Source organism: Prunus mume, linkage group LG4 (genome assembly GCF_029339155.1).
Source record: "Prunus mume cultivar Tortuosa linkage group LG4, ASM2933915v1, whole genome shotgun sequence".
In the NCBI taxonomy this organism is placed as follows: Eukaryota; Viridiplantae; Streptophyta; class Magnoliopsida; order Rosales; family Rosaceae; genus Prunus; species Prunus mume.
This window is the reverse complement of record NC_142701.1, coordinates 23,239,113-23,264,323: the sequence shown is the minus strand read 5'-3', so window position 1 is coordinate 23,264,323 and position 25,211 is coordinate 23,239,113. Positions and strand designations below refer to the sequence as shown.

Here is a 25,211-nt window from a genome sequence, read left to right as displayed (position 1 = left end):
ATTATGTTCTTACAATATATGATATTTCGAAAATTGAAATCTTTGAGTTTAAGAGGAGTTTGCAGTTGCAGTATTTTCATGAAAAAGGGCTCACTGGTCTTGCAAGATTCCTAGTTCCATTGGTGAGAAAGGTAACGATGGCATTTATCAAACCACACACGAACTAACTCTTGTTCTAGTGATACTTCTTTATCTAATGTTGGAAGAAGTTCCAAGTTCGAACTCCCCGCACTCCATTGATAAATAAATAAATAAATAAATATATATATATGTATGTATATATATATATATTAATATTAATGGACAAAATTACATTATCAGTACAACAATATATTCATTTCGACTTATTTCACTTTGGGCCAGCAACGGTTCATTGGCCTGTCTCTTGAAACCGAAGTCATGAGCCTCAAAGCTAGTTCTGTTAGTGAGGAAAAGTAGTCAAGAAAACCTACGTAATCTCCTGTCAAGCTAACCGTGATTACAGTTGAAATGCAGCTGAAATGTTGGGCTAGCCTACTACCACTAATCTCATCTATAATAAATTTCAAAATTATGGAAATAAAATTGCATTTATGGCCATGACACTTGGATATCCCATCAGCTCCATTTCTAGAAGATGTTTGGATATTGCAGATCTTTTTGCATTCGGAGAATGATGCCCGTGTACATTCTGGACGAGATGATATCGCCAACCCCATTTGTCAAGGAGCAGATGTAAACAGCAGGGATGCATTTGTTCCTCCAAAGCCAAAAGAGTTCGACAAAGCTGCTCTTATTGGCATTTCCTTTGAAGCTGTCAGAGGCATGAAAGCATCATTAAACACCGGATCTGGTTTTGAGAGATTCAGTGTTAGTGGTGCAATTCCCTGCAATAAAACAGGAAAGTAACAAATCAAAAAGAAAGGTCACTGTCACTGATGCAGACAATTTTTCAGTAACACAAATCCACTAATTTGTTCACATGATGCAATAACAGAAGTCCACAAACAGTTGATATGTACTACAATCCAAGTGAGAAACAGGTCCTGTAGTTTTATCTCGTTTATTTTAATCCTCCTATTGGTTCTGAATGTTAGCACAACTGGGCAAGGTTCGGTACATGACTTTGCCATGAACCTTCAAAACTATATATTATCAGTCAGCTATATTTTCTGTGGATATTTGTTTCCATCTCAATCATCAAAGCAACAACTTACATGGTGTATGGCCAAAACAGAAAATATTGCTTCAACAGCTCCAGCTGCACCAAGGAGATGACCAATAGCTCCCTGAAATTTTATAAGCGAAGAAAACAAGAATACAACACCACTTAGATACAAGCTACAGCTTCTTAATATTGAGCTTCACAAGTCACATTTTTTACGTCAGAAATACTTAAATTTACCTTGGTGGAGGACAAGGCTAAAGCACCTGATGTCGCATGGTCAGAGAAAATATGTTTGATAGCATTGGCTTCTATTGCATCACCTGAATAGTACATAAAAACAAGATAAGCCACAACTATACTAGTTTCAGCACATACTGGCATTCTAAAGCTACCAGCTGAAAACATTAAAGCGTAGCAACTTCTAATGGTCCAAATCACTTACCCAAAGGTGTTGAGGTGGCATGGGCATTTACATAATCCACTTGTTTTGGATGAATACCTGACTGCAAGTCAAGGGCAGGTGCATTACTATAAATCCCAATTATCTCCGCATGTATATTGACAACAGAAAATTAACTACGTCAGGAAGAATTTGTTCAGGGCACCTATTAGATCACACCATAAACAAGGACCTTTCTAGGTATGTAGTTAGGGCAATCATTACGATCTTATATCTACCAACTTAGTAATTTTCTATGCGAGGCAATTATTATGCAAGTCAACCACATACACATCATGATTTTTCATCCATGATTCCCATTTGGGAGGGGGGTGTAGGGGGCAACAGGCATCCTTGGATGTCACTTAGATGAGCAAAATGATTTTAAGAACGTGCATACATGCCCATTTACCTGTTTAAAGGCACTCGTCATGGCCAGAATGGCACCTCTTCCATCAGCATGTGGTTGAGTAATGTGATGTGCATCTCCTATACAGAGTCAATAACTTCAAAAATTAATATGTTAGCAGAGCATTATCAAACAGATACAATTTATTGTGTTTATGGTAAACTACCTGACATTCCATAACCACGAATTTCTGCATAAATTTTTGCTCCTCTATTCTTTGCATGCTCAAGCTCCTTCATTGGAAAAATATTAACACAATAGCAAATACACCATTAAGAAATGGAAATACAAGAGAAGCCCTTAGAGAATTATATTTTCAAGAATTGATGTCTCAACTACCTCCAAGACCAAGATGCCAGAACCTTCACCTATCCTGGGTTCAAAGTAAAGATTAGATAACAGGAAGCATCAAAAAACAAAACAGCAACAAGCAACCTATAAAAAAGAAACCTTTCCAGGAGTATGTACTTACACAAACCCATCTCGACCACAGTCAAAAGGTCGTGATGATTCTTGAGGGGAAGAGTTGTATTTTGTAGTTAAAGCCCTTGACCTAGAAATTGAGAAGAGAAAGTACTCCGCCTTAAAAAGTGAGGTTAACTTTTGTACGCAGAGCCAACTATGCTACGAGTCAATGTATGTTGTGAACTCAGTATGAGCAGTAAAAGAAACTGTGCAACAGCTACCACACGAAATGAGAAACAAAGAAGGTCTGTGCACTTATGCAGTACATGGCTCAGTCAGATAAAGAGTTATAATGTATGGCACAATATACCTGCAAAATCCTGCTATTGATAAAGCATCAATGCTAGACTCTGTGCCTCCAGCCACCATAACATCTGAATCTCCAAATTGAATCATCCTTGTGGCATCTCCCAAAGAATGTGCACCAGTAGCACAAGCTGTCACTGCAGCATGGTTTGGTCCCTATATTCAAAATAACACCAGATATATGTTTTATTATAGGAAAATCAGTCTGCATGATCTTCAAACTACAGAGGGACATTTTGGTTTGAAAAATTGAAATAAAAATTTAAGACTCATGGCTTAACGAGTTCCAGCCAGTTGTAGGTCTTGCCAGTCTTGCCAACTCATCACTCTAATGGTTTAACGGATAGGTGTCAACTTCAAACTATAAAAATTTAAAAAAAAAACAGGACAGCTAATGACCAGCAACTTAATCTAAGAGGGCATTTTTATTTTTATTTTTTGAATAAATATATCAGAATTAAGTGATCTTCCCACCAAACTCAACAAGCTGATATATAGAAATCAATTGGCCAATGAAATCAGAAGCATCTAGAGGACAAGGCACCATCTGAATCCTGATCAGAGCCTGTGTTGTCCATACACATAATACCCATAACATATAGAACAAAATGTATCTCAGTTTTGCAAGTTGTTTACGCACCTGGAATCCATACTTCATGCTGATATGACCAGATGCCATGTTGATTAATATCCGGGGGATGAAAAAAGGACTAAGCCGACGAAGACGCTGTTTATACAAACACAAATAGCACAAACAAGTTAATTTTTTCTGCAATTTCCCAGGCCATTGCATAGATATTAGGGGAAATCGAAATGCAAAAACCAAAATCTGTTCATACCATTGAGGGTAGTTAAAAGAACCAACCTTCTCACAAATCAGTTGTGCAGCATCCAATATGTCACTGATGCTTCCAGTTCCCCCACCAACTGAGACACCCTGCCATTCGTAAGTTAAAATATGCCCACATTTTTCTTTCATTTCAAATTTACCCACTTAATAATATTAACAATTACCGTTCTTTCCTTTTGATCAGGCTCGGTGGGCATCCAATTAGCATCTTTAAGTGCTTCTTCAGCAGCACATAGAGCATACCCAATAAACCTGGCCATTGAACGATGCTCCTGACATAAAATAAACGTACATAAATACATTTTACACAAAAAACATTAAATTATTGATACTTGATACTGAAAAATAGCATGGTTAAGCATCAGGAAGGTCCAAATTAAATTAATACCTTAGAACTGAACCACAAGTCCTCGTTGAATTCACCTGGGTTGGTTCCACAGGGCACAATTGCCGCGACTTTGGAGGTGAGCTGGTCGTAAGTGTAAGATTGGGTCTCTGTATCAAAGCCATTCATCTTGAGATCTTGAGGGGTCAATGCCCTTATGCCACAATCACCCTCTATCAGTCTCTTCCACGTAGTCTCCACTCCACACGCCAATGGAGTTACCATGCCCAACCCTGCAAAACCAAAGATTATATACACGCAGAGAGAAAGGTGTAGTAATTTTAGAGAGAGAGAGAGAGAGAGTACCAGTGACGACGACTCTGCGAGAACGAACAGGTGGAGGGGGGTCAAAAAAGGAAGAGGACATGCGACGAGTGAAGAGTTTGCGCCAAGCAGGAGCAGCCATAGCTTTCAAAGCGCCAACAATGACGATGGCTTTGGGTTCGGCTCTTTTAAACGTACCTTTGTTTCGTTGCGATATCTTCCTGGGCTTGCCTGGATCGACTCGTCTATTGATTTGTTGAAAGCCTCAACCCAATGGAATTTGGGTTTACTTTGGGCCTTACCATCATAGGCATGCAACCCATGAAATGTTTCCTTTTTTATTTTTTATTTTTGATGAAAAAAATGTTTCCTTTAGTTATTCTTGATATTTGATCTAATATTATTTCTTGACTTGCAGTGTCTTTATAGTTGTGAAGTATTTATTCATGGCTAAAAGTAACTTTTCATCCCTGTAGTTTGGTACTTCAATCACTCTTGATCATGTAGTTTTAATTCTGTCAATTTTGACCTTGTAGTTTCGTATTTGTAGCAATTCAAGGACAAGTTAATACTCTTGTCAATTTCTTTGACAATGTAAGGGGTAATTTAGTCAACTCAAACTTTTTGAGCATAAAATCTCGTATGAAACTCCCATAATTTCATATTAGGGCTTGAAATTGGTCATTTGAGTTTAGGGTTCTTCAAAAATTGGGATTAATGGTTGAACTTCGAGCCCTGATATGAAATGGGGAAAATTTCAAACAAGCTTTTACGCTAAAGGGTTTTTGGTTGAAGAAATTGTCTCTTGCATCGTTAAAGAAATTGACAATAATACTAACATGTCATTGAATTGCTACAAATACGAAACTACAATGGAAAAATTGACGCAATTGAAACTACAGGGTCAAAAGTGGTTAAAGTGTCAAACTACAGGGACCAAAAGTGACTTTTGGCATTTATTCATATATTCACACAATCTATTAAATTGTTTCTTTATCATCGCTTACCACTAGTTCTTGGTATAATGGTATCATCTTATCAATATATTGACTATAATTTCAACGGTAAAGTAGTTTTTCATGTATTTATGATAAAAGTTGAACTCTTGTCCATCTCATTTTAAAATGTGAAGTAGAATGCAAGAAAAAAAAATCGAAACATAATACAATTGAAGTGTTTCATTAACAACTACTAGAAACGGAGCAGTAGAAAGGAAAATTGGGGTATAGAATTGATGCCTTCAACTTTGATTCTGAAAGATACTACAAATATTTTATCACATTCTCTTTTAGTTATAGCGAAGTTTGACCAAGTGCAAAGGGTCAATTTTGTCAATGCGATGTTGAATGATACCTAACGTCAAGCTTGAGCAAAAACCATGCTGTTGACCATGACTATGCCATTGAGTCCTAGTGAACAGTACAATCCAGATGGTGTGATGTGATTGGGGAGGAGGTAAATGGGCCCCAAAACAAGAGGTGGTCCAAATGAACACCATGATTGGGTACTAATGGGTGGGCTTGGGGAAAAGCCCTCCTGTGGGTGATGATCATCAAAAGAAAAGGAAATCTGGGCTTTTCTGTACTCTTATCACACGGCCTTCAACAACAAGAAGGAGAATCTGAAAGCAGCAAAACAACAGCAAGTTAAACAATTCAGACCAAAAAAAAAAGAAAAGAAAAGAAAAGTTAACCAACAAACATAGAAAACCCCAAAAATTTCTCCTATCTCTATTCCAATTTCTATCCATCTAAGACTTCCACGTCTTCTGTAAATAGTGAATGAAATAAAATATTCAACAAATATGTATAAAGACACTGCCCTGATCTCATAGCTTTTCCTGTCTTTCTTCTTTCTCTTACTGCAGTATCACACCGTTATTAGGACAGCGTTTGTCAGTGAGAGAAGCCCAAAGCCAAAACGCGAATCCGAGAACTCAAAACTCATCATCTATCTGATAAAAAAGAGGCTTCCTTGTAACGCCCTCTACTTCTTCACTCTCTGTCTCTAGCTCTCTTTATAAGTCTATCTTTTTCGTTTTTCCCACTTCAGGCTTTATCAAAGTCGAAAGCTTTAACGACCCACTTTGATTTTTTGGCACGCTCTCTTCCAATCCGCATCGATTTCTCTATTTATTGATCTGGGTTTTTGGTGTTCTGTGATTTAGAAGTCTTTTTCACATCTGGGTCGGGGTCTAATCGCTGCCTTAGGCTATGAGGAAGAGGGAGAGGGAGAATCCATGTGGGGTTTGTGGCCACTATCACAAATACGAAGAAGGAGAGGTCTGTGGGGTTTGTGGCCATCGAATGCCGGATTTATCTGACAAAACTTCGATCCCAGTTAGTGCCTTTCCTTCTGCGATCGTGCCAGAGTTTCTCTATTTGGGTAGCTACGATAACGCTTCGCGCTCTGAGCTTCTCAAGACTCAGGGAATCTCTCGTGTTCTAAACGTAAGACTTTTCACCTTAGTTTTTTTTTTTAATGCCTGGTAATAAAATTGTAAATACAAGAACGAGTTTTGGGTTTGGTTTTTGCTGTTTTGGAAGAGTCAGTTTAATTTAAAGGTTCCATTTTTTTCATTGGCATTCGTTTTCGTATGTTGATTGTGCTAATTGGACGGGTATGCAGAGTATTATTGAGTACCGTCAAATGGAGAACAGTATTGAGTGTTTGATACGTGCTTTGTCTCTACTTAATCCATTTTTTTATGGATAAGAGATACTAAAGCTGTGAATGTTATCTGCGCTAGTGGTTTGATCTCAACCTGCAGGGAACTTGCAGAATGAGGAAGTGTACAGAGAATTCAATGAGATAGCTACGGGACCATCTATGCTTTGTTAAATGTAGTGGTTGGGATCAAAAGTTAGGGTGTCTATAAGCTTAAAGTAGTTGAGCTGATGTTGAGATTCATGAGTACAACGTGAAGAAGTAAATAGTAGCATCAATGCATAAAGTTCATCCTAGATTGTGGAAGATTCGTTTTGTTCTCAAGGAGCTATAAGGACAATAGGAAGGCTAAGAAAGGTGTATAAAGGCTGTGTTTGGGGTTATGAGTATATATGGACCTGGATAAAGAATGAGTGGTTTACTTCTTGACCTGAATTTATTGGAATATGGTCATTGAGTTGTTTTAGATGATTTGTATTTTGAGAATTAACATGTGATTTTAGTGTGGAAACATTCATATACATACATTCATGCATATATATGTACACATCTCAGCTTTTTTGTGTGTGTGCTTAAAATAGTTAGTCTCCAGCAATTAAATGCTTGACATTCTTGTGTAATGTTTTTTCTCACTCTATATGCAGACGGTTCCAGCTTGTCAAAATCTTTACAAGAACTCGTTCACTTATCACTACCTCCAAGATGACAAAATTTTGCAATTTGAGGATGCAAATCAATTTTTAGGTATGTACTCCTTTTTTGGGTTGCATATGTGGTTAATGTATGCCAGTTCTGTATATGGTTTTGATGCAAATCAATTTGGCTCATAATATGTTTAAATAACAGGGATTTTCTAATTGGAAATTGTTTTAGTGAGAGTTGGGACATACCTTTTACTTCCTTCACTGACATACACACATTTAAATTTTATTTTTCTGTTGCTTTCTATTTAGCCGGGTACATTTTCAGCTTATTGGTTTATAGGTTTTCTATAGATTCTCCTTCATAAAAAAACTCCTGATATAGGATAGATTAAAGTATTTCCGGAGCCATTGAAACTTGTTAACATAAACATTGGAAAAATTCGATCTTGAGGGGTTCTTTAATGTGGGATACTTCATAGCTAAACAGAATGAATTTTGATGAGTAAAGATTATTGGCAGAAACGTTTTTAACTGTTCTGAGCTTTTAAGCAAGCCTTTTACTTGGCCCTGTTTTGCTTATTATGATAACAATGAATGCTTTCTTGATTCACACTACCTAATTGCCCCCTTATTTGAATTCTTACTTTATTTGACGAAATATGTGGATTCTGCTGTCACATTGTGGTACCATCCACTGGGTTCAGCATGCTTGCAACACAAAAACGTTATATAGATTTACCTGTCAACTACCCCAATATCCATTCTCAAGTGATCTTTTCTTGTTATAACCTTTGGACTAAGGGCTGCAAATCAAGTTTGAAATAATAAAGCTAATGGAAAGTTGGAACAATGAGATGGACCTTATTATAGCAGTTCAAATTTGTATTCTATTGCTTAAATTTCCTACTGAATGCTAGCGTGCTTGATTTTGCAGAGCAGTGTGAAAGGGACAAAGCTCGTGTTTTAGTGCACTGCATGTCAGGGAAAAATAGGTGAACTACCAAAAATCATGCTTTAAAAAAAAAAAATAAATAAATCTTTTTAGTTACTTTCTGGGTACATTCCTAAAGTGCGCACTGAGTTGCACACACAACTCTAGAGTGCAGTTAATATGTCGCTTAGCTACCACCAGCCTATTGGTTTTTACTAAATCCTTAATCATAGGAAATGCTTTTTCTCGTTAATTTCATGAGATTTATGTTCTTTCTAACAGGTCGCCGGCTATTGTAATAGCTTATTTGATGAAATCCAGAGGATGGAGACTTGCCCAGTGTTACCAGTGGGTGAAAGAACGGAGACCATCTGTTGAATTAAGTGAAGGTATACAATGAAGATCTGTCTCAGCATTTCTTAAAGGGAGTATTCAATTGAACAATAACTTTAGATATTGGAACACAAGCCAGAACATTTGATTTTGGAAACTAGCCTGCTTGCATAGAGATTGATAAATGCTGATATTGTTGACTACACTGGAATGAAATTTTTTTATTTGGTTGGGTGGGGGATACTATTGCACCTTGTTTTTCCCTCTTTCATCTTGATGAGGGACCTCTGCAGGAAACTTAGAACATGTCCATACTTCAAACAAAGTGAACATTGTTGTCCACTTAGTTTTGAATAATTTTACATCTCTGACTTTCATTTGTGTTTATGGATGCAGCTTACTACCGGCAACTGCAGGAGTATGAGGAGAAGATCTTTGGATCAGCTGGTAGTGGCAACCCAACCTTGCCAGCCTTCCCACCGGTAGTAGCTGCACCTTCGTTCAGCTTTGGATTCCCAAGAGTTAATGATTCAGTTCCTATCCCTGCATTTAACAATGTTGGCACAACCTCCATTTTTTCCCGGCCTGCCCTAGATATTCCTCCGCTGGAGTTTACATTTGGAGCCAGCCAGGCTCGAAATGATATCTCCGGGAGCACTTTTGGTGCGAGTCCACCAAATTCAAACACAAGTGATATTTCAATGGATAGTTCTTGAATTTCCTGTTTTTGAAAACCCCTTTTGCGGATCAACTGTGGAGCAAAGTATCCTGCCTGACTCCGATGAGTTTTATTAATATCTGGATGTAAATTGGGAGTGACCGCTAATACTACAGTATATAAGATTTGACAGGGTGATAAGGATGGATGTCTTTCTTTTCTCTAGTTTCAGTTCTGTAAGTGGAACTATTTTTTTCATTCACGCATGGCCTAATACAAAGTTATCTTCACTACATCTACTCTTGTAAATTTTGTCTGCTTAATTTTCATGTTATTGCCAACGTCCATGAGACCTCTGACCCAAGCTTAATAGGATTTGCATTTCCAAAACTCACCTCTGGTTGCACTTTTTGCAACCTTTCAAATCTGTCATTTCTCTATGTTCGGTAGAAGTATTATGATGAAAGATAAAAAGCATTGGTAAAAGTGGGTGATTGGTTGGTGTGATACCATTAAATGGTGGCCGTATTTCTCCGAAGTTGTCCATTGATTGCATGGAAAATATACACGAGCAGATTTACTGTTATTGAGATCGTTAGGAGGTCATCCAAGGCCCAAGAAGCTCCTATCATCGAGGTTTGTTGCATTTTTACTCCCCAATTGGATAAATATAAAAGAGATGGAGCATGCAAGAGGCTTCCTTGGCTGGCAGGTTTTTGAGTTTGTGCTAGTAATAGGAAGCGTTGGCATTTCAACTTCGAGTTCTGTTTAATATCATCTCACCAATGAACTTTTGGATTGATTAGAATTGAAGGTGGAGAGTTTCGTTTTCACTCTCACTCTGATTATCCTATCCAAATATTCTCCTTGATTTATTTCCCTTATGTTGAAAGTGGTTTTTTCTGTTGACAAATGCTTTCATCTAAACGGATCCAATATGGGATTGGATTGGCTGGCATCATAATCCATTCCAACAACAAAATTGGACAAATTAATGATAAACACATAAATATATACTCATGCAAATATATACAACATTTACAACAAACATAAATTTAAACACAATTTAATATCGTATTAAGGCAATCAAATTATCACCAATTTGGATTAACTGGGCTCATGTTTGATTAGTTAACAAGTTATCAAATCAGATCGGATAGCCTATTCCACACACCTAAGAGCAATTTCTGCGAAGCCCCCCAGCCCGGGCAAGGGAGGGCCTAAGCCCAAGAAGCATTTTCCAACAGTACAAAACATCCTAGGCAAGGCATGGGCTCCACAAGCCCTGGCAAGCCTGAAGGCAAAAACAGCCTGAGCTATTATTGCCTTAAGGTTGTGACTTGGCATTAGCAACGAAATTTTTTAAAAACAGAATCTGAAAAAATACCAAAAAAATTTCAGAAATTTTATTTTTTATAAATAGCTTGCCATATTTTTCACTTTCCGATCAAAACTCTATACAAATTCATGTGAATAGTGATTGCCCTTGGGTTGCCATGGCAAAGGGTGAAAAACCAACAAAAAATTTCTAGAGCAAGCAGTACTCATATGAATAGTACCAACCCTTACCTCTCCTTGCCTTTTGCCATGGCAAATGAGTGGAAATGCTCTAAGAACAGAAAATGAAATAATGTAACACAGTACTTCTTGAACAAATACAGAACATGGTTGTTCAATCCCAATACCAGAACTACAGAAAAAATTGCTGGAAACAGATGGTTTGGGAAAGGGCGAAATAGCTTTTCCAGCACGCTCCAAAGTGAGAATTGATATCAAAGTACGCTGCAACCTAAATCTTGATGTTGAAGTAGTCTGAGTCAAAGTGATGTAGACGTACGTAACCATCCTCACCTCCACTTGAGAAACTGACAGTCACAAAATACAATAAAATAAACAAATAATTACACAAACAAAGGGACAGTAATGCTAAAATACTTCTGATTACAGAAACATGAAATTCCTGTCCATGACAATTTTCTCAATGCAAACAGGCAGATAATAACCCACTTATCAGTTGAGAAACATTGATACCGCCATACCTACCGCATAAATTAAACTGTAGCACTCTTTTAAAGACTTTTAACCAGATACATATGCCGGATACCATGTATAAAAGTTATGCAAAATTTCATCTCGGTTCTATAGTTAAAATAACTTTTTGTAGCTAAACAAATTGTTCATGTATAAATATATCACAATGAATACTTAAAATGCAGTCCAATTCTAATTAAGAAGAATTTGCTCCTTATGTATTCATGAAACCAACAAAACCAAGTATGGGATTGAACTGTACCTCTTTCCATCAGGATTGAAAGCCAAAGCATTTATAGGTCCAAAATGCCCTTTAACACCTCCAATCTCTTCTTGAAGAACCTATACATATGTCACCGGGAAAAAAATGATGTACTGAAGTGACAACAACCGACTACAAAAAATATAAACAAAAGTAGTAAAGTTTACCTCGTCATAGAATTTGGCTTCGAATTTCCCAGCACGATGATCAGTTGTGGTGACAGCTGATGCATCCTGACCACCACCTAGTACCACCTAGACAGCACATAAGGAATTTTGTTTTGAGAAAAAGAAAAAGACTTGTATAATGAACAAGGAAAAACAGTGCATATAAGGAACGTGTCTTTGGTAAGTATCATCCATTCATCAAATTTAAAACTAGAAACTTAAACATGAAAATTATTGAGTATGCGACTGGTAGAATGCATGTAATCATATTTGTACTCAACCCACTATTATCTTAATACGTGGGAACTTGTTGACTCAAAACAAGTTGACCAAGGAACCCAGAGAGAGGGTGAGAGCGTGAGTGGGAAAGAGAGAGAGAGGGAGTGAGAGAGAGCCAGAGAATCGGGGGAATGGGGGAGGAGAAGAAGAAAGAGAACAGTGAGACAGTAACAAAACGGGGCCTAAAACCTTCATTTCCCATCCTTTCCATCCCATCCCTTCCATCCTTGGGAAATGAGATAGTAATTTCTCCTCAAATTCATTCGATGAACCAAACGGCCTAAAACCTTTATTTCTCCTCTTCCAAAACTCTCCCTCTACACTGCCTCTCTCCTCTGTTGGGGGTGCCTAAAACCTTTCTTTCACCTCTTCCAAAACTCTCCCTCTACATTGCCTCTGTTGGGTGTCGCCACAGTAGTTGTACACTAGCAATGTCGTCGATTCATTATTGCTCGATTACAAACATGAGGCCGATTGGTCACTGTATTTGCAGCTCTTAACAAATCAAGTCTAATTTCTCAATTTCGTCAATTTCATTAATTAAAAATTATTTAATATTAAGTTAAAAATAATTAATTTTAATATAAAATTTAAGTATAATATATTCAAAAAGAAAATTAATAAAATTAAAAATAAATAAAGAAGAAAAAAAAACATAGGATAACAAAACAGTAATATTCCCGTTATAGGTATAAGTTCCTTTTTCAGCAAAGCAGGCCAATACAAAGATACAAAACTATTTATTTATTAGCCTAAAAGTAGTAGAGTCAGTGTGGAACAATCATAAGTATACATCTACTTAAACACGTTACAATCAAATGTACAACCAAGCATGCATTACATGAAGCAAAATACAGTAGAGAAATAATAGAGACTCTTATTGCCTCAATTGTAGCCTTCAGGTAGAACTCCATATGTTGATATTTCCAGGACTAGAAAGTAATACATGTCTCAAGGGAGGACTTGGCAAGCCATAATAAGCCCGGATCATCCCGCTTCAACACTAGATAAGTTTCTGGTCTTCCAATTTCATCCACAACATTTTCATTGAAGCCAATCAGGAAAAGGATACCCATGGCAGCTATAATCACGAAGAGGGGGAGAAGGTTAAAAGTTGTTCATTTTTCATCATGAAGCTACAGCTTTAAATTCAAGCAGAAAAATTATCAGATATATTACTATAATTATTATCCAACCCCTCAGAGTTCCATTTAAATATGGGAAATATTCCTTAAACCAGATTAATAAAAATAAAATCCAGATGTACGAAAAGTTTCAGACCTTTGTAGTTTGCCACATTCCTTTGGATTGCCGGGTTAGCCTGCAATATATCACCCGTCAGCTATTAGGAGAAACATTTAACAAGGAGGAAACTCCAATATTAAAGGTAAAATGACATATTATTCAGGGTAACAATGTTGTACCTTGCGCAGTCTTCTGTATTTAATCTCACCTGGGTGTTCGAGCACATTCCTACAAAGAATATGGATAAGCCACAATGAACAACTCAATGTAGACAGGTACAACAACAGATTGACATAACAATGCAGTTTATATGTAGGGGCTTCCTTAGTTCTATAAGTTGCTTCAAAGCAAGAGACTGGATATAATTTTACCCATCTCATGCTCGTAAAAAATAAGAAGATAAAACCGGCTGGTGATACACCAATCGAAAAACTTCTAAATGTGCATGGAGGAAGGCTACAAGCTAAAATTCAAATTAGATTACTGTACCTTATTATCTTAAAGAGAGTTTGGAGGACTGTGGTAGCCTGTGTGGGATTAACCTCAGCTTGCAGCAACTCAATGTTCTCCTGTAAGCGTTTACAAAAAACTGTCACAGGGTCTTGAATTCTTTGAAATTCTTCATCATCTGGATCAGGTTCATCAATCTGCATTCTGGATATTTCCCGTGGATGCACCAAATTATCATCAGGATCAGGCTCTGCCTGAATGATTACAATTGATTGAGAATCATCAGGATCAGGTTCTGCCTGAATGACTCCATTTGATTGAGAATCATCAGGATCAGGTTCATTATGAACCTTCCTTGGATGGGCTTCATATTTGATAGTTTCACTAACCAAACAATCATCATGGTTAGGTGTTATGATATTTCCAAAAGAACCACATCCTAAATCATCTGGTTTTGCATCCAAGTCATCAGGATCTGGTTCGTCCACATTATTCCTTGGCTGAATCCTGCTTTCCAAAATCTCCATCTCGTGAGAGTGAAAAGGTTCAGGTTCAGCTACAACATCATGCTTCAGGCAAGCTTCCATGTAATCAGCATCTGGTTCTTCACGAGACTCTGTCCCTTCCAACTTCCTGTTACTTACCGAATGCGACACAGGTTGAGACATCATAGACTCACTGAAATCTTGTCCAAAAAGGGTCCTGCTTCCCGAAGATTGAGAGGAAGATTCATCAGGACTGGGCTCAAAATTGTTCTGATTACCAGACTGGTCATCAGGATCAGGCTCCATATCACGTTTCCACTGAATTTTGTGTGAACTTCCGATCTCTAAGTTTCCTTTTCCCACAAAATCCATATGGCTGGATTCTTTTTTCATATGGGGGATGGAATCATCAGGGTGTGATTCTTCATGTACTTCAGACACACTATCATAAGCAGTTGCTAGACGTTGATAAGCAGCAGCCACTGAAGATGTACGAGCACTTGGAAGCCGATCTGACATATTTCCTCCAAGCTTCTGAGAAGAATTACTTCTGCCTCCAACATAGAAATTTTCTTCATAATGCTCCGAATACTGCAATCCACTCAGTGTGTGACTTCTTGATCTCGTCCAATCTAAACTTTCAGCTTCTTGGTTCAACTAAACAGAAATAACGTTAAATTAAATGAAGGAAACTAAGGTGGAAACAACCATGGAAGCCTAAACATGCACACTCTCACATATGAACACCGTATTTTTTTTTACCTGTTTATCCAGAGCATAGAAGTTCGCATCATGTTCAGAATATACCATGTGAGCCTGAAATTAATATAAGAAAACTATAAGGCCCTAAACCATAACACCATATCATGTAATCATATGCATACACCACACAAAGCTTCCGCAGACAAATAATGTACCCACGCAAAATATGTGCACACAGTGAAAATGAGGTAAAAATATAGCTTACAAGCTCATGCAAAAGAGTTTTCTTGATACTTTCATATTTCCTGAAACCCTTAAGGTCATCAGTTCGAAGGCGCAAAGATATCTCCTCCCCGTGGTTCTGCAACAGCAACCAAGTGTCAATCAGAAATTAAAAGAAAAGAGAAAATACTATTGCTTCTAATTTCATCATATATTCTGATGTTTAGAGTGTGATTACCTTATTGAAGCCGAGGATGCATTTGGGACTTATGCCAACATAACCAACAGGGGCCATCTCAGTCATGATTCCCACACGCCAACGATGCTTTAAAAAGAACAATGCAAAGATAAATTATCAGCAGGGGCATAAGAGTATAACAAGGAATCATATGCACAGCATACTGGACATTCTGTTTATACAAGTGTGAGAGAATATGCATTCAATGATACCTTGTTCATGACAGAAATAATTCCAGGATCTGCAGCAAGCATGTGCATTCTTTTCAATGCCTCTGACACCGGGGGGTTCAACTGCAGACAAGTAACAAGAAGTTGAAGTTAAAAGCCTCTACCAAAAATTGATAATTTCAATATAGTCACATTTCCTCATACATAATTTTAGAATACCTCAATTCCTGGAAGTTGAAGTGTTCGGAAATCACAAAAGATATAAGGTCCTTGTGGAAGTTTCAGAGTATGAGGCCTGTATGACATTCGCTGCCTCAATCTCATTTCCTCTTCATCAAATCCAGCTATCCTTAAATTTGTCTTTGCATGTTGTAAAACTTCATCAACCTCATGTTCAGACACTCCCATCATTCTGATGGACTTTCCCTGAACAAGAATAAAAGCAATCAGTTATCATGCAAGAACTCTGAAAGTTCAGTCATAGAAATTCAATCAAACAGCAAGATTATCCCCTTAAATAAATTCATTGCACATCATTAGTGAAACTTGAACAGAAATCGAAAGGGCGCTTAAGTGTGCCGCCTTGCCATCTAAGTCGCCGACATTGAACTTCTTTTGGGACAAGTTATCAGATCTTATAGACAAGTACAATAACCAACTCCATAAGCAGTATCCATATCTAGATATTTTTTTCTGATTGTAAAACCATTTATGCGAAGACAACTAAATATGATACCTCAATGATTGAAGTTTCCTCTAAACTCAACTTCTCATGCTCATCAGAGAAAGGAGATAGCAATTTTGAGCTTTTATCAGAAAACTGTGGAACAATTAGCTTCATCGTATCTGCTTTGACATTAGTTAACTTTTGCAGTTTATGCCCGAGGTCCTTGAGAGTAGCACCCGCGTTGATCTCCACATTAAACTTCTTTCCTCTCCATATGACCCAAATGTTGTGTTCAACTTGTGGATCTTGCATGTTGTCCTGCAAAACACGGTGTGAGAAAAGCTTTTGATTATGTGCATCTTTATTGTCTATAATAATAGCTAAAGCTCCAAAGAGAAAATGTCAACTTCTGATATATATGAGAATGTATGCAGATTTACCAACAAACCAATATTACTTATACAAGATGCACACTTAAATTCTTAAACTTTATTTACTGAAATGCAATAATGAAGAAAGCTAAGTGAAAATCATCAGTCTTTTCAATACCCAATGAAAACTATCATTTCTTCATTCCACCATCAAAATTTTGAAATAAGATAGAAAACCCACGTAAAGTTTTCCACTTTAGCGGTAATCAAAAGCTCCGATAATTTCCTAATATTACCCATTGACAAAAACAAACAAGAACTCACCTGAAATTTCAACGAAAATCAGCTCAAACTGAGAAAAAAATAAATGGCCAAACAGTTTTCAAACCATCAACATCATCCATAGGCATAGAAATGAACGAACTAAATTGAAATAGTACAAAGATTTCTAAAACCAATCAAGCCTCAATCTTGAAATTATGAAGAAAAAAATCCATATTGAAGAAACCCAGATTAAGAATTTGGAAGACTTACTCAGATTATGATCGAACTCTGTCTTTCTGAGAAGCGGATATTCTGAGAATTACGTTGTCCTATATATCAGCTCAATTTTTAAGACGTCAAATGGTAAAAGAATTTTGACGATCAATTGCTTATATAGGAATGGGAGCGCAGGATAAGAGGCGGCGTACTATAGTAATATTTGGGAATAGCGCTAACATTAACAGCAGTGCGTAGTTGACCGCATGTTACGTATGTGCTGGCGCATGGCCATAGGGATGAAGGGATTATTTACCGCGGCCAAGCTAGTGAACTTTCTAGATTTTTGTAAGGTTTTTATTTATTTATTTATTTCCTATTTAGAACTTTCTCTTTATCTGTTATATTCATTTAATTTTTGGAGAGTTTTTTTGGAGCAATGTTTATTACAAATGGAGTGATTGGTGAAAAACGTAGCATAAGAAATAAGAAACAAAAATAAAATTATCAAGTAATTATAACATAAATAGTGCGGTTAGTTGGGCACGGTGTACTTATTCCTTACACTCGAGTTTAATCTCACTCTTCCGTAATTTACCATCAATTGTATTTCAAAAACAGAAAGAAACTAATAAGCAGTTTACATAACTCAAATCAGAGTGTGCCCAACTTGGTATGCCAAGTTACTCTATAACAAGTTGATTAAGTGATGTTCTTCATTATGCTTTTGCAGCAGCTTGTTGGTTTTTGGGAGATAAGTCATGCCTGGAAAACGTGGAAATGGATGATGATTAATTCATTGTAATTACTTTTCAAAATAAGAAAGAAAATGAAAATATGTGAATGACAACTACGTATATATACTTACTGAATTTTACGTGAAAGTTGAAACATGGAAGTTGCAGCCATCCCAATACTGACACTGAAAAGATTCCAGTTCTTCTGCAATCTCAAAATGAAGAAAAAACTTATATATACTGCAAAATCATTGGCCTAAAAAAAATTAAGCATTAAATTAATGAACTGAGGTTTAGAATTAATTACTGGTGTAATTATTAAGCTGTTTCTTGCCCATATAAGTCCATTGCATGTAAGGGCTGGAGAAAATAAAATTGGGATGACAAAAATTTCTATCAGAGGCCTCAAAAAAAAAAAAACAGAGAGAGAGAGAGAGAGATATATATATATATATATATTTATTAAACTAACCTGATTGCTGAACGTAGGAGAGTTGTTCAGGTGGTTTTGAATAGTCGATAATATTGGCAATGCTTACGCCCCATTTAAAAGTTGGAGCCCAAAAATGGACTGCAAAATTAAAACACATGTATGAGTGGTTCTGATGTCCTTTTACAATTAGCATCACAACAGTAGTTTTCATATTTTTGGTTGACTGAAACACAAGAGACATAAGAAAAATCAATAACCTGAGGTCTGGGATTGTTGAACAGTGATGAGGATTTAAAAAGAAAATTAGAAATCAATAATAATCTCAGTCGTAATCTTTAATTTGAATAACTTTGATGCATAATAATAATAAAGCACCGTGTAGCTGATTTGCATGGTTCTTACTAAAACTTTAATGAACAGAACTCAGTTATATGATCTGCAGGGGGTGCTTTGATATCAAACTTTCATACTAACAATTCATCATTAAGAAATTTGAAGAGCAATATGGCTAAATGATCAACACAAACATGTAGAGATTTGTAGAGTAAGGGGAATTAGAGAAGTAAACGAACTAGTTTTCGGGCCGGCTGGGTGGTTCCAAATTGCTTGCAGCTTAGAATTCGCCATGAAATTAGAATTTGACCTCTCTCTCTCTCTCTCTCTCTCTCTATTTGATTGAAGTAATGTAGCAAAACTGAGGAGGAAGAAGAAAGGAACTTACATGTTGATTATATTATGTCGATCTAATACCTTTTGACTACGAAGAAAGGGACTGTATAATATTTAAGCAGAGGATAGAATCAAAATTCTGGCTCTTTATGATTGGTCAAAGCCATTAAAAATTTGTACATCCCCTGGTTTGGGAATTTGGCTACTAAAGCAAGCAAGTTATTCATTTGTTGAGAGGTGACTTTGAAGGCATTTTAAACTCTTTTTCATGAACATCTTCACCATTAAGAAATACCAAGTCTTATACATCACCTGTTTATGTCATATTCTTTGGGTTTTTCATGAATTGGTTTATGTAATAGGCATATCATGCTGCAAAGCAGCCTTACAATACAACTAGCAGCTAGCATTGCTCTTAATTAGGAGATGAAACGCTGTTTTCTCTAGGCGAATAGCCGTTGTTAACTTGTTAGTGACTGAAATACTGCAATTACCAAAGCTTTGTAAGGTTTTTCTTTCCTTTTGGTTAAAAGGAAGGCCAAAAGAAAAGGGAAGGATTCAAACTCTGGCTTTGAGTGCAGGGTTAAACGCCCTCTACCACCCAATTAAGCCCCTTTCAATGGCTTGTAAGAGCGGGGTTTAAAGGTGCTGAATGAAGATGTTTATATAGAGAAGTTCTGCTACATGTACCACATTGCAGACCCCAATGTTATCACTTTGTTTTGCTTAATACAAACTAAAACTCTACATGTAGCATTCCAGTCATAAAAGTAGGTCAGGGAGAAAGAAGCAATCGATGAGGTTAATTTTTCATTGGCCTCAATTGAATCATGAGGTTCAAACATAATCCAACAATAATCCATGAGAAAGATTATGTTTTACTGTAAGTAATAATAATTTTACATGACTAGAACAAGAGTCTGTCTAGCTAGAAACCAGCATGCCAAGTTAATATACAATAAGTTGAAGTGAAATTGTCTTTATTCTTCTTCTGCAGAAGCTTGCTGGTTTTTGGCAGATGAGTCATGCCTGGAAAATATGGAAATGGGTGACAATCAATCCATTGTAATTAATTATTGTTGAAAACAAAGACGCAGAATATGTAAATAGCGACTTACTGAATTTTACGTGACAGTTGAAACAGGGCAGTTAGAGACATCCCAAGATTGACACTGACAAGATTCCAGTTCTTCTGCAATCTCAAAATGGACAAGTTATAATAACTGAAGAATCTATCTCAAACTCATACAACAAATTTCTAGGACAAAAAGAAACTTCTTCAACTGCAAATTGTTTGCTCTAATTGATAATTTGAGGTTTAGAATCAATTACTGGTTTAATTAATGTGCTGTATCTTGCCCATATAAGTCCACTGCATGCAAGGACTGGAGATCATCAAATGGGGATGACAAAAGTTTCTGTCAGTAATGAGTTAACAACCAGAAAGTCATAGTGCTACTGTACTAGTTAGAACCCGTTTGGGAGTGCTGTTAGTTATTTGAATGCGCATTTAGCCATTCTTAAAACACTTGCAAACGGACCCTAATGTAAACTCGTCTGTAGAATTGACAAGATATAGGCCTCAAAGAAATAAGCGATTCAGCAGTTCAACCAACCTGATTGCTGAGCATAGGATAAGTCCTCAGGTGGTTTTGAGGAGTCAAGAATATTTGCAATGGTTAGACCCCATTTAAAAGTTGGGGCCCAAAAATGAACTGCAAAATTAAAACACATAATAATAAACCTTTAACATATGAGTGGCTCTGATGTTCTTCTACAAATTCTTATCACAACAAGTGTTCATATATCCTATGATCAATTGGGAAAGTTCTGGTTTTACCCACGAAAATCTGAGGCCTAAGCTTGTACCTAAATCAAATCTGAGGCCTTGGTTTAAAAACTGATGAGGGTTTTCTTTCTCAGATAAACTAGTTTCTGACTTAGAAACCAATAATCTCAATCATGTTCTTGAATCTCAATAATTTTGATGCATCATGCATGGTAATTAAGCACCATCTAGCTGATTAACATGGTATTTACTAAAAAATGAACTAAACTCGGATATGATTAAGCTTTCAAACTTTGATATCAGCAATTCATCATTGAGAAATGAAGAACAACAATATGGCTAAATGATGAACACAAACATTTCAAAACATGTAGAGTAAGAGAAACAGAACTAATTAACTAGAGAAGTAAACAAACTAGTTTTTGGGCCGGCTGGGTGGTTCCAAATTGCTTGCAGCTTAGAATTTGCCATGATATCAAATTCTTCCCCCTTCACAGCTCCTAGGTTGGATAAAGTAGCAAAACTGAGGAAGAAGAGAAAAAGGATTATATTTGTTCCTCCCAATAATTCTGAGTTTTGACTAATATTTACATGAAGGAATCCGACAAAAAAAAATATTTAAAAGAAGGAAAAAGAAAACATAAAGGTAAGATCCTGGCTTTCTATTATTGTGGAAGAGTCTTTTCAACATTTGCAGATCCCCTAGTTTTTGGAGTTTAGCTGCAAAGCCGTCTTATAATTATCTAGCACCAAAAGCTGCAAAAACAAACAGGAAGCACGAAAAGTACACCAAACACAAAATATTCAAGCCACAGCTAGCATTTCTCCTACTTGCCCAATAGCTAAATGAAGGTCGTTAAAGCCATCTAGCCTAAAGAAAAAAGGCCTTTTGATTTGCAGACCAATGATTTCGGGTTCGAACTCCATGACACCTTAATAGTGTATATATGAGAAATCTCCATCCCTTTGTACTTTAGATTATCACTTGTATTCAAAAGGAAAAAACGAGATAATTAAAAAGCCTCCTTTTTTTTCCTCATTCCATCTACAAAGGAGAGGGGACAGATTCAAACTCTGGCTTTTGAGTGTGGGCTAAACGCTCTCTACCACTAGAGTTACAAGCCCTCACGTATCAAGCCTCTTTTGATGGCTTGAGTGCACAAAGTCAATGTGCAGGATCAAGATGTTGATGTTTACAAAGAGAAATTCTACCACATGACCAAATTGCATGTAACCTCAACCATAAATAATAGTACAAAAATTTCTAAAACCAATCAAGCCTCAATCATGAAATTATGAAAGAAAAATCCATAATTGAAGAAACCCAGATTGAGAATTGGGATGACTTACTCAGATTATGATCGAACTCTGTCTTTATAAAAAGCAAGTATTCTGAGAATTACGTTGTCCTATATATCAGCTCAATTTTTATGACATCAAATAGTAAAAGAATCTCGACCAAAAAAAAAATAGTAAAAGAATTTTGACGATCAATTTAGACTCTTTCAATGGCTAGTAAGGGGGCGGTTTAGAGGTGCCGTACAGAGATATTTATAAACCAGCATGCCAAGTTAATATACAATAAATTGAAGTGAGATTGTCTTCATTCTTCTTCTGCATCAGCTTGCCAAGTTAATATTCAATGGCTTGTTTTTTCGTTCATAATAATTATCGCTTTCATTTCACATAATTAGCAAACAGAAATGAAGAACGAAGATTAGTTCTTAATCAATTACACTGCATCAAACACCACATCTCTCTCTTCCACATTCTCCTCAGTGTAATCAATGGCCAAATCAGCACCCAAGCTTCTCAGAATCAAGTTTTTTAGTGCTTGCAGTGGCTGCTACTCTGGAGGCACCAAAAACCACATTAATGACTAGATTGTAGGAAACATTATTCATGTAGAGGGAAAAATAAAATAACATTATTATAAATAAATAAAAAGTACCGCGTCGAGTAACCTCAACCATAAATAATAGTACAAAAATTTCTGAAACCAATCAAGCCTCAATCATGAAATTGTGAAAGAAAATCCATAATTAAAGAAACCCAGATTGAGAATTCGGATGACTTATTTTAATCCGTAATAAAAAAAAGTACCACGTGGCCTCTGTTTATTGGATAAAAGAAGAGTTCACCTGGGGATGCTTGCACTAGATCACAACCACAACTAACTTCACCTTACTCTCAAATTCAATCGACCTCCCTCTCACTCTCACTCTCAGTCGCCGACTCTCGACCTCACCTCACCCTCACGCTCTACCTCTATCGTCTCTCTCCCGACCTCACCCTCATCGATCTCTCTCTCTCGTCTCGCCTCGTCTCATCTCTCTTCATCTCATCTCCTGTCTCTGTCAACCTCATCCTTTCTCTCGACCTAACCCACATCACCTCTGACCTCACCCCTCTCTGTTTCAGTCGTCTCTCTCTCTCGACCTCACGCTCTATTTCAGTCGCCTCTCTCTCTCTCTCTCTCGTTCCCCTAAACCCTAAACTAACCCCATCGAATTTCATCCAAAATTTCTTTGAATTTTAGGGTTTTTTGAGAGCTCTGGGTATTTCAATGGAGGTACGATAACCCTATTTTTGATCTATTGATCTCTGCTGCTGTGGTTTGAAGGTTTCGAAGCCGTTTGTAACCTAACCATATTTTTGTTGTGATTTGCTCGAGTTTGCATGCTCTTTGCGCGGAATGACACGTTTGCTTTGTAAAACTTCAATTTAAATTCTAGTGACGACGAGGCAGACAATGTCGTTTACTTACAAACTGAATAAAGAAAATAAAAAAGCTTCAGTAGAAAAAAGAAAATAGAAATCCCAGCAACCAAATCCCTCACATTCTCTTTAAAACCCAAAAAAGTCCTTTAAAAGTGATGCCAGACTCATAGCAAAATCCCAAAAAGCCTCAGTAGCCTTCTTCTTCTTCCTGTCAAAAACCTTCTCATTCTCTTTCCATAACCTCCATAGCCTTTTCTTTTCTGTCAAGTCATTCTCTTTCCACAAAGGGAACCTTAGATTTCTCTGTCACTGCACTAAGGTCCTTAATTTCTGCCAAGATTGAGGTCAGATCATTCATTAACTCCAAAATTTCACTCGGGCTCTGCTGGATGGACGCCTTGTTGCTCTGGCTCTGGATGGTTTGAGACTTTATTGCATGTTGGGAGACATCTTCATTGTGCTTCGGAAAATTTTGGTAACGGTGTCAAGAAATTGATTTCCAAAAATCGTAATTCCAATAGGTTCGTACGGAAGATCATCAGTGGGCTAAACCTTATTCACAGCAAGCTCAGAGACGCTTCAGCTTCCAACGACATCTTCTTTTCTGAGCTTGCTGTGAATAAAGTTTAGCCCACTGATGATCTTCCTTACGAACCTATTGGAATTATGATTTTTGGAAATCAATTTCTTGACACCATTACCAAAATTTTCCAACTTCGGAAGTAGTGCTTCTTCTTCTTGATTGCAAGACAGCACAATGAAGATGTCTCCCAACATGCAATAAAGTCTCAAACCATCCAGAGACAGAGCAACAAGGCGTCCATCCAGCAGAGCCCGAGTGAAATTTTGGAGTTAATGAATGATCTGACCTCAATCTTGGCAGAAATTAAGGACCTTAGTGCAGTGACAGAGAAATCTAAGGTTCCCTTTATTCTTCGACTCAAGAAGAAAAAAGTTTTGGATGCGCTCAAAACATTGGATTATCAGATATGTTGTCTCAAACTGATGAAGAAATGTTTTATGAAAAATTATGATTTGGACATCAAATTGAGTGAACTATGGGGCAAGGGTCCAAATCCCTATGCGAGTTTTTGAGTTTGTGAACTTTTGATGCTTCTTGATGTGTAATTCCCCCAAACACAGAGCAATGGATACAGAACCAAAGCTGGACACTATTCTCCTTATCATTGGATATTTTGTAAATTGCAGCAACATTATCAAGATTAGTAGTTTTCCATGGAGCTCGCGTATTAGTAGGTTTTGGTGTCATTGCATTTTTTGTATATTGCAGGATAACGAATGTAATCAGCAACGCGAATCTTAAAGTTCCTAAATGTTTCATAGTCATAGAGCTCACGTATTAAGTGCAATGGCACACCATAGTACCTGGGATGGGTCTCTCCCTCTCCATCACTAGGGAACCAAACATGATGTGTTGTAATTTCCACCAACACAAAAGCAATGGATACATATGTAGAACCAAAGCTGGCTGCTATTATCCTTGTCATGGGATTTTCTCCTACATGCATTAATATTGTAAATTGTATAGTGCAGCAACATTGTCATGATTAATAGTTTCCAGGACTGGGATTGTT

The 25,211-nt window shown here is 37.0% G+C and overlaps 5 protein-coding genes and 1 long non-coding RNA gene across 8 annotated transcripts; 1 reads left to right on the top strand and 5 right to left on the bottom strand.

The window, feature by feature from the left end:
* Positions 1–314: 314 nt before the first annotated feature.
* On the bottom strand, positions 315–4,441 carry LOC103329180 (Beta-ketoacyl synthase). Its single transcript, XM_008231608.3, has 14 exons — positions 4,308–4,441; positions 4,005–4,234; positions 3,781–3,888; positions 3,632–3,703; positions 3,407–3,493; positions 2,771–2,922; positions 2,468–2,548; positions 2,335–2,368; positions 2,162–2,228; positions 1,999–2,075; positions 1,590–1,650; positions 1,385–1,467; positions 1,197–1,268; positions 315–866 (listed from the first exon to the last, which is right to left on the bottom strand). Exons 1-14 carry the CDS (start codon positions 4,405–4,407, stop codon positions 702–704), a joined length of 1,389 nt encoding a protein of 462 aa, XP_008229830.2. The 5' UTR covers positions 4,408–4,441; the 3' UTR covers positions 315–701.
* A 1,424-nt stretch (positions 4,442–5,865) lies between these two features.
* IBR5 (indole-3-butyric acid response 5) lies at positions 5,866–9,793 on the top strand. 2 transcript variants are annotated; one of them, XM_016793847.2, is made up of 6 exons: positions 5,866–6,241; positions 6,433–6,715; positions 7,577–7,676; positions 8,511–8,568; positions 8,790–8,896; positions 9,237–9,793. In XM_016793847.2, exons 2-6 carry the CDS (start codon positions 6,479–6,481, stop codon positions 9,554–9,556), a joined length of 822 nt encoding a protein of 273 aa, XP_016649333.1. In that variant the 5' UTR covers positions 5,866–6,241; positions 6,433–6,478; the 3' UTR covers positions 9,557–9,793. The 2 variants fall into 2 exon arrangements, with proteins under 2 accessions (XP_016649333.1, XP_008229829.1); XM_008231607.3 differs by having other exon boundaries at positions 5,867–6,715.
* Positions 9,794–11,226: 1,433 nt separating this feature from the next.
* On the bottom strand, positions 11,227–12,096 carry LOC107880990 (uncharacterized). The gene is made up of 3 exons (XR_001677697.2): positions 11,959–12,096; positions 11,792–11,871; positions 11,227–11,363 (listed from the first exon to the last, which is right to left on the bottom strand). It is a non-coding gene; the product is annotated as an uncharacterized LOC107880990 (long non-coding RNA).
* An 802-nt stretch (positions 12,097–12,898) lies between these two features.
* On the bottom strand, positions 12,899–17,460 carry LOC103329177 (zinc metalloproteinase-like protein). 2 transcript variants are annotated; one of them, XM_008231606.3, is made up of 12 exons: positions 17,322–17,411; positions 17,112–17,139; positions 16,486–16,734; positions 15,969–16,175; positions 15,792–15,872; positions 15,580–15,666; positions 15,385–15,480; positions 15,180–15,233; positions 13,972–15,074; positions 13,662–13,710; positions 13,519–13,558; positions 12,899–13,318 (listed from the first exon to the last, which is right to left on the bottom strand). In XM_008231606.3, the coding sequence occupies exons 3-12, from the start codon at positions 16,726–16,728 to the stop codon at positions 13,170–13,172; spliced, it is 2,109 nt and encodes a 702-aa protein (XP_008229828.2). In that variant the 5' UTR covers positions 16,729–16,734; positions 17,112–17,139; positions 17,322–17,411; the 3' UTR covers positions 12,899–13,169. The 2 variants fall into 2 exon arrangements, with proteins under 2 accessions (XP_008229828.2, XP_008229827.2); XM_008231605.2 differs by lacking the exon at positions 17,112–17,139 and having other exon boundaries at positions 17,322–17,460.
* A 392-nt stretch (positions 17,461–17,852) lies between these two features.
* On the bottom strand, positions 17,853–19,187 carry LOC103329176 (mitochondrial pyruvate carrier 4-like). The gene is made up of 5 exons (XM_008231604.3): positions 19,010–19,187; positions 18,477–18,575; positions 18,312–18,364; positions 18,136–18,209; positions 17,853–18,032 (listed from the first exon to the last, which is right to left on the bottom strand). The coding sequence occupies exons 1-5, from the start codon at positions 19,062–19,064 to the stop codon at positions 17,987–17,989; spliced, it is 327 nt and encodes a 108-aa protein (XP_008229826.1). The 5' UTR covers positions 19,065–19,187; the 3' UTR covers positions 17,853–17,986.
* A 696-nt stretch (positions 19,188–19,883) lies between these two features.
* LOC103329175 (mitochondrial pyruvate carrier 4-like) lies at positions 19,884–22,526 on the bottom strand. Its single transcript, XM_089050180.1, has 5 exons — positions 21,312–22,526; positions 20,723–20,821; positions 20,439–20,491; positions 20,225–20,298; positions 19,884–20,135 (listed from the first exon to the last, which is right to left on the bottom strand). Exons 1-5 carry the CDS (start codon positions 21,364–21,366, stop codon positions 20,087–20,089), a joined length of 330 nt encoding a protein of 109 aa, XP_088906306.1. The 5' UTR covers positions 21,367–22,526; the 3' UTR covers positions 19,884–20,086.
* Between the last annotated feature and the right edge of the window lie 2,685 nt (positions 22,527–25,211).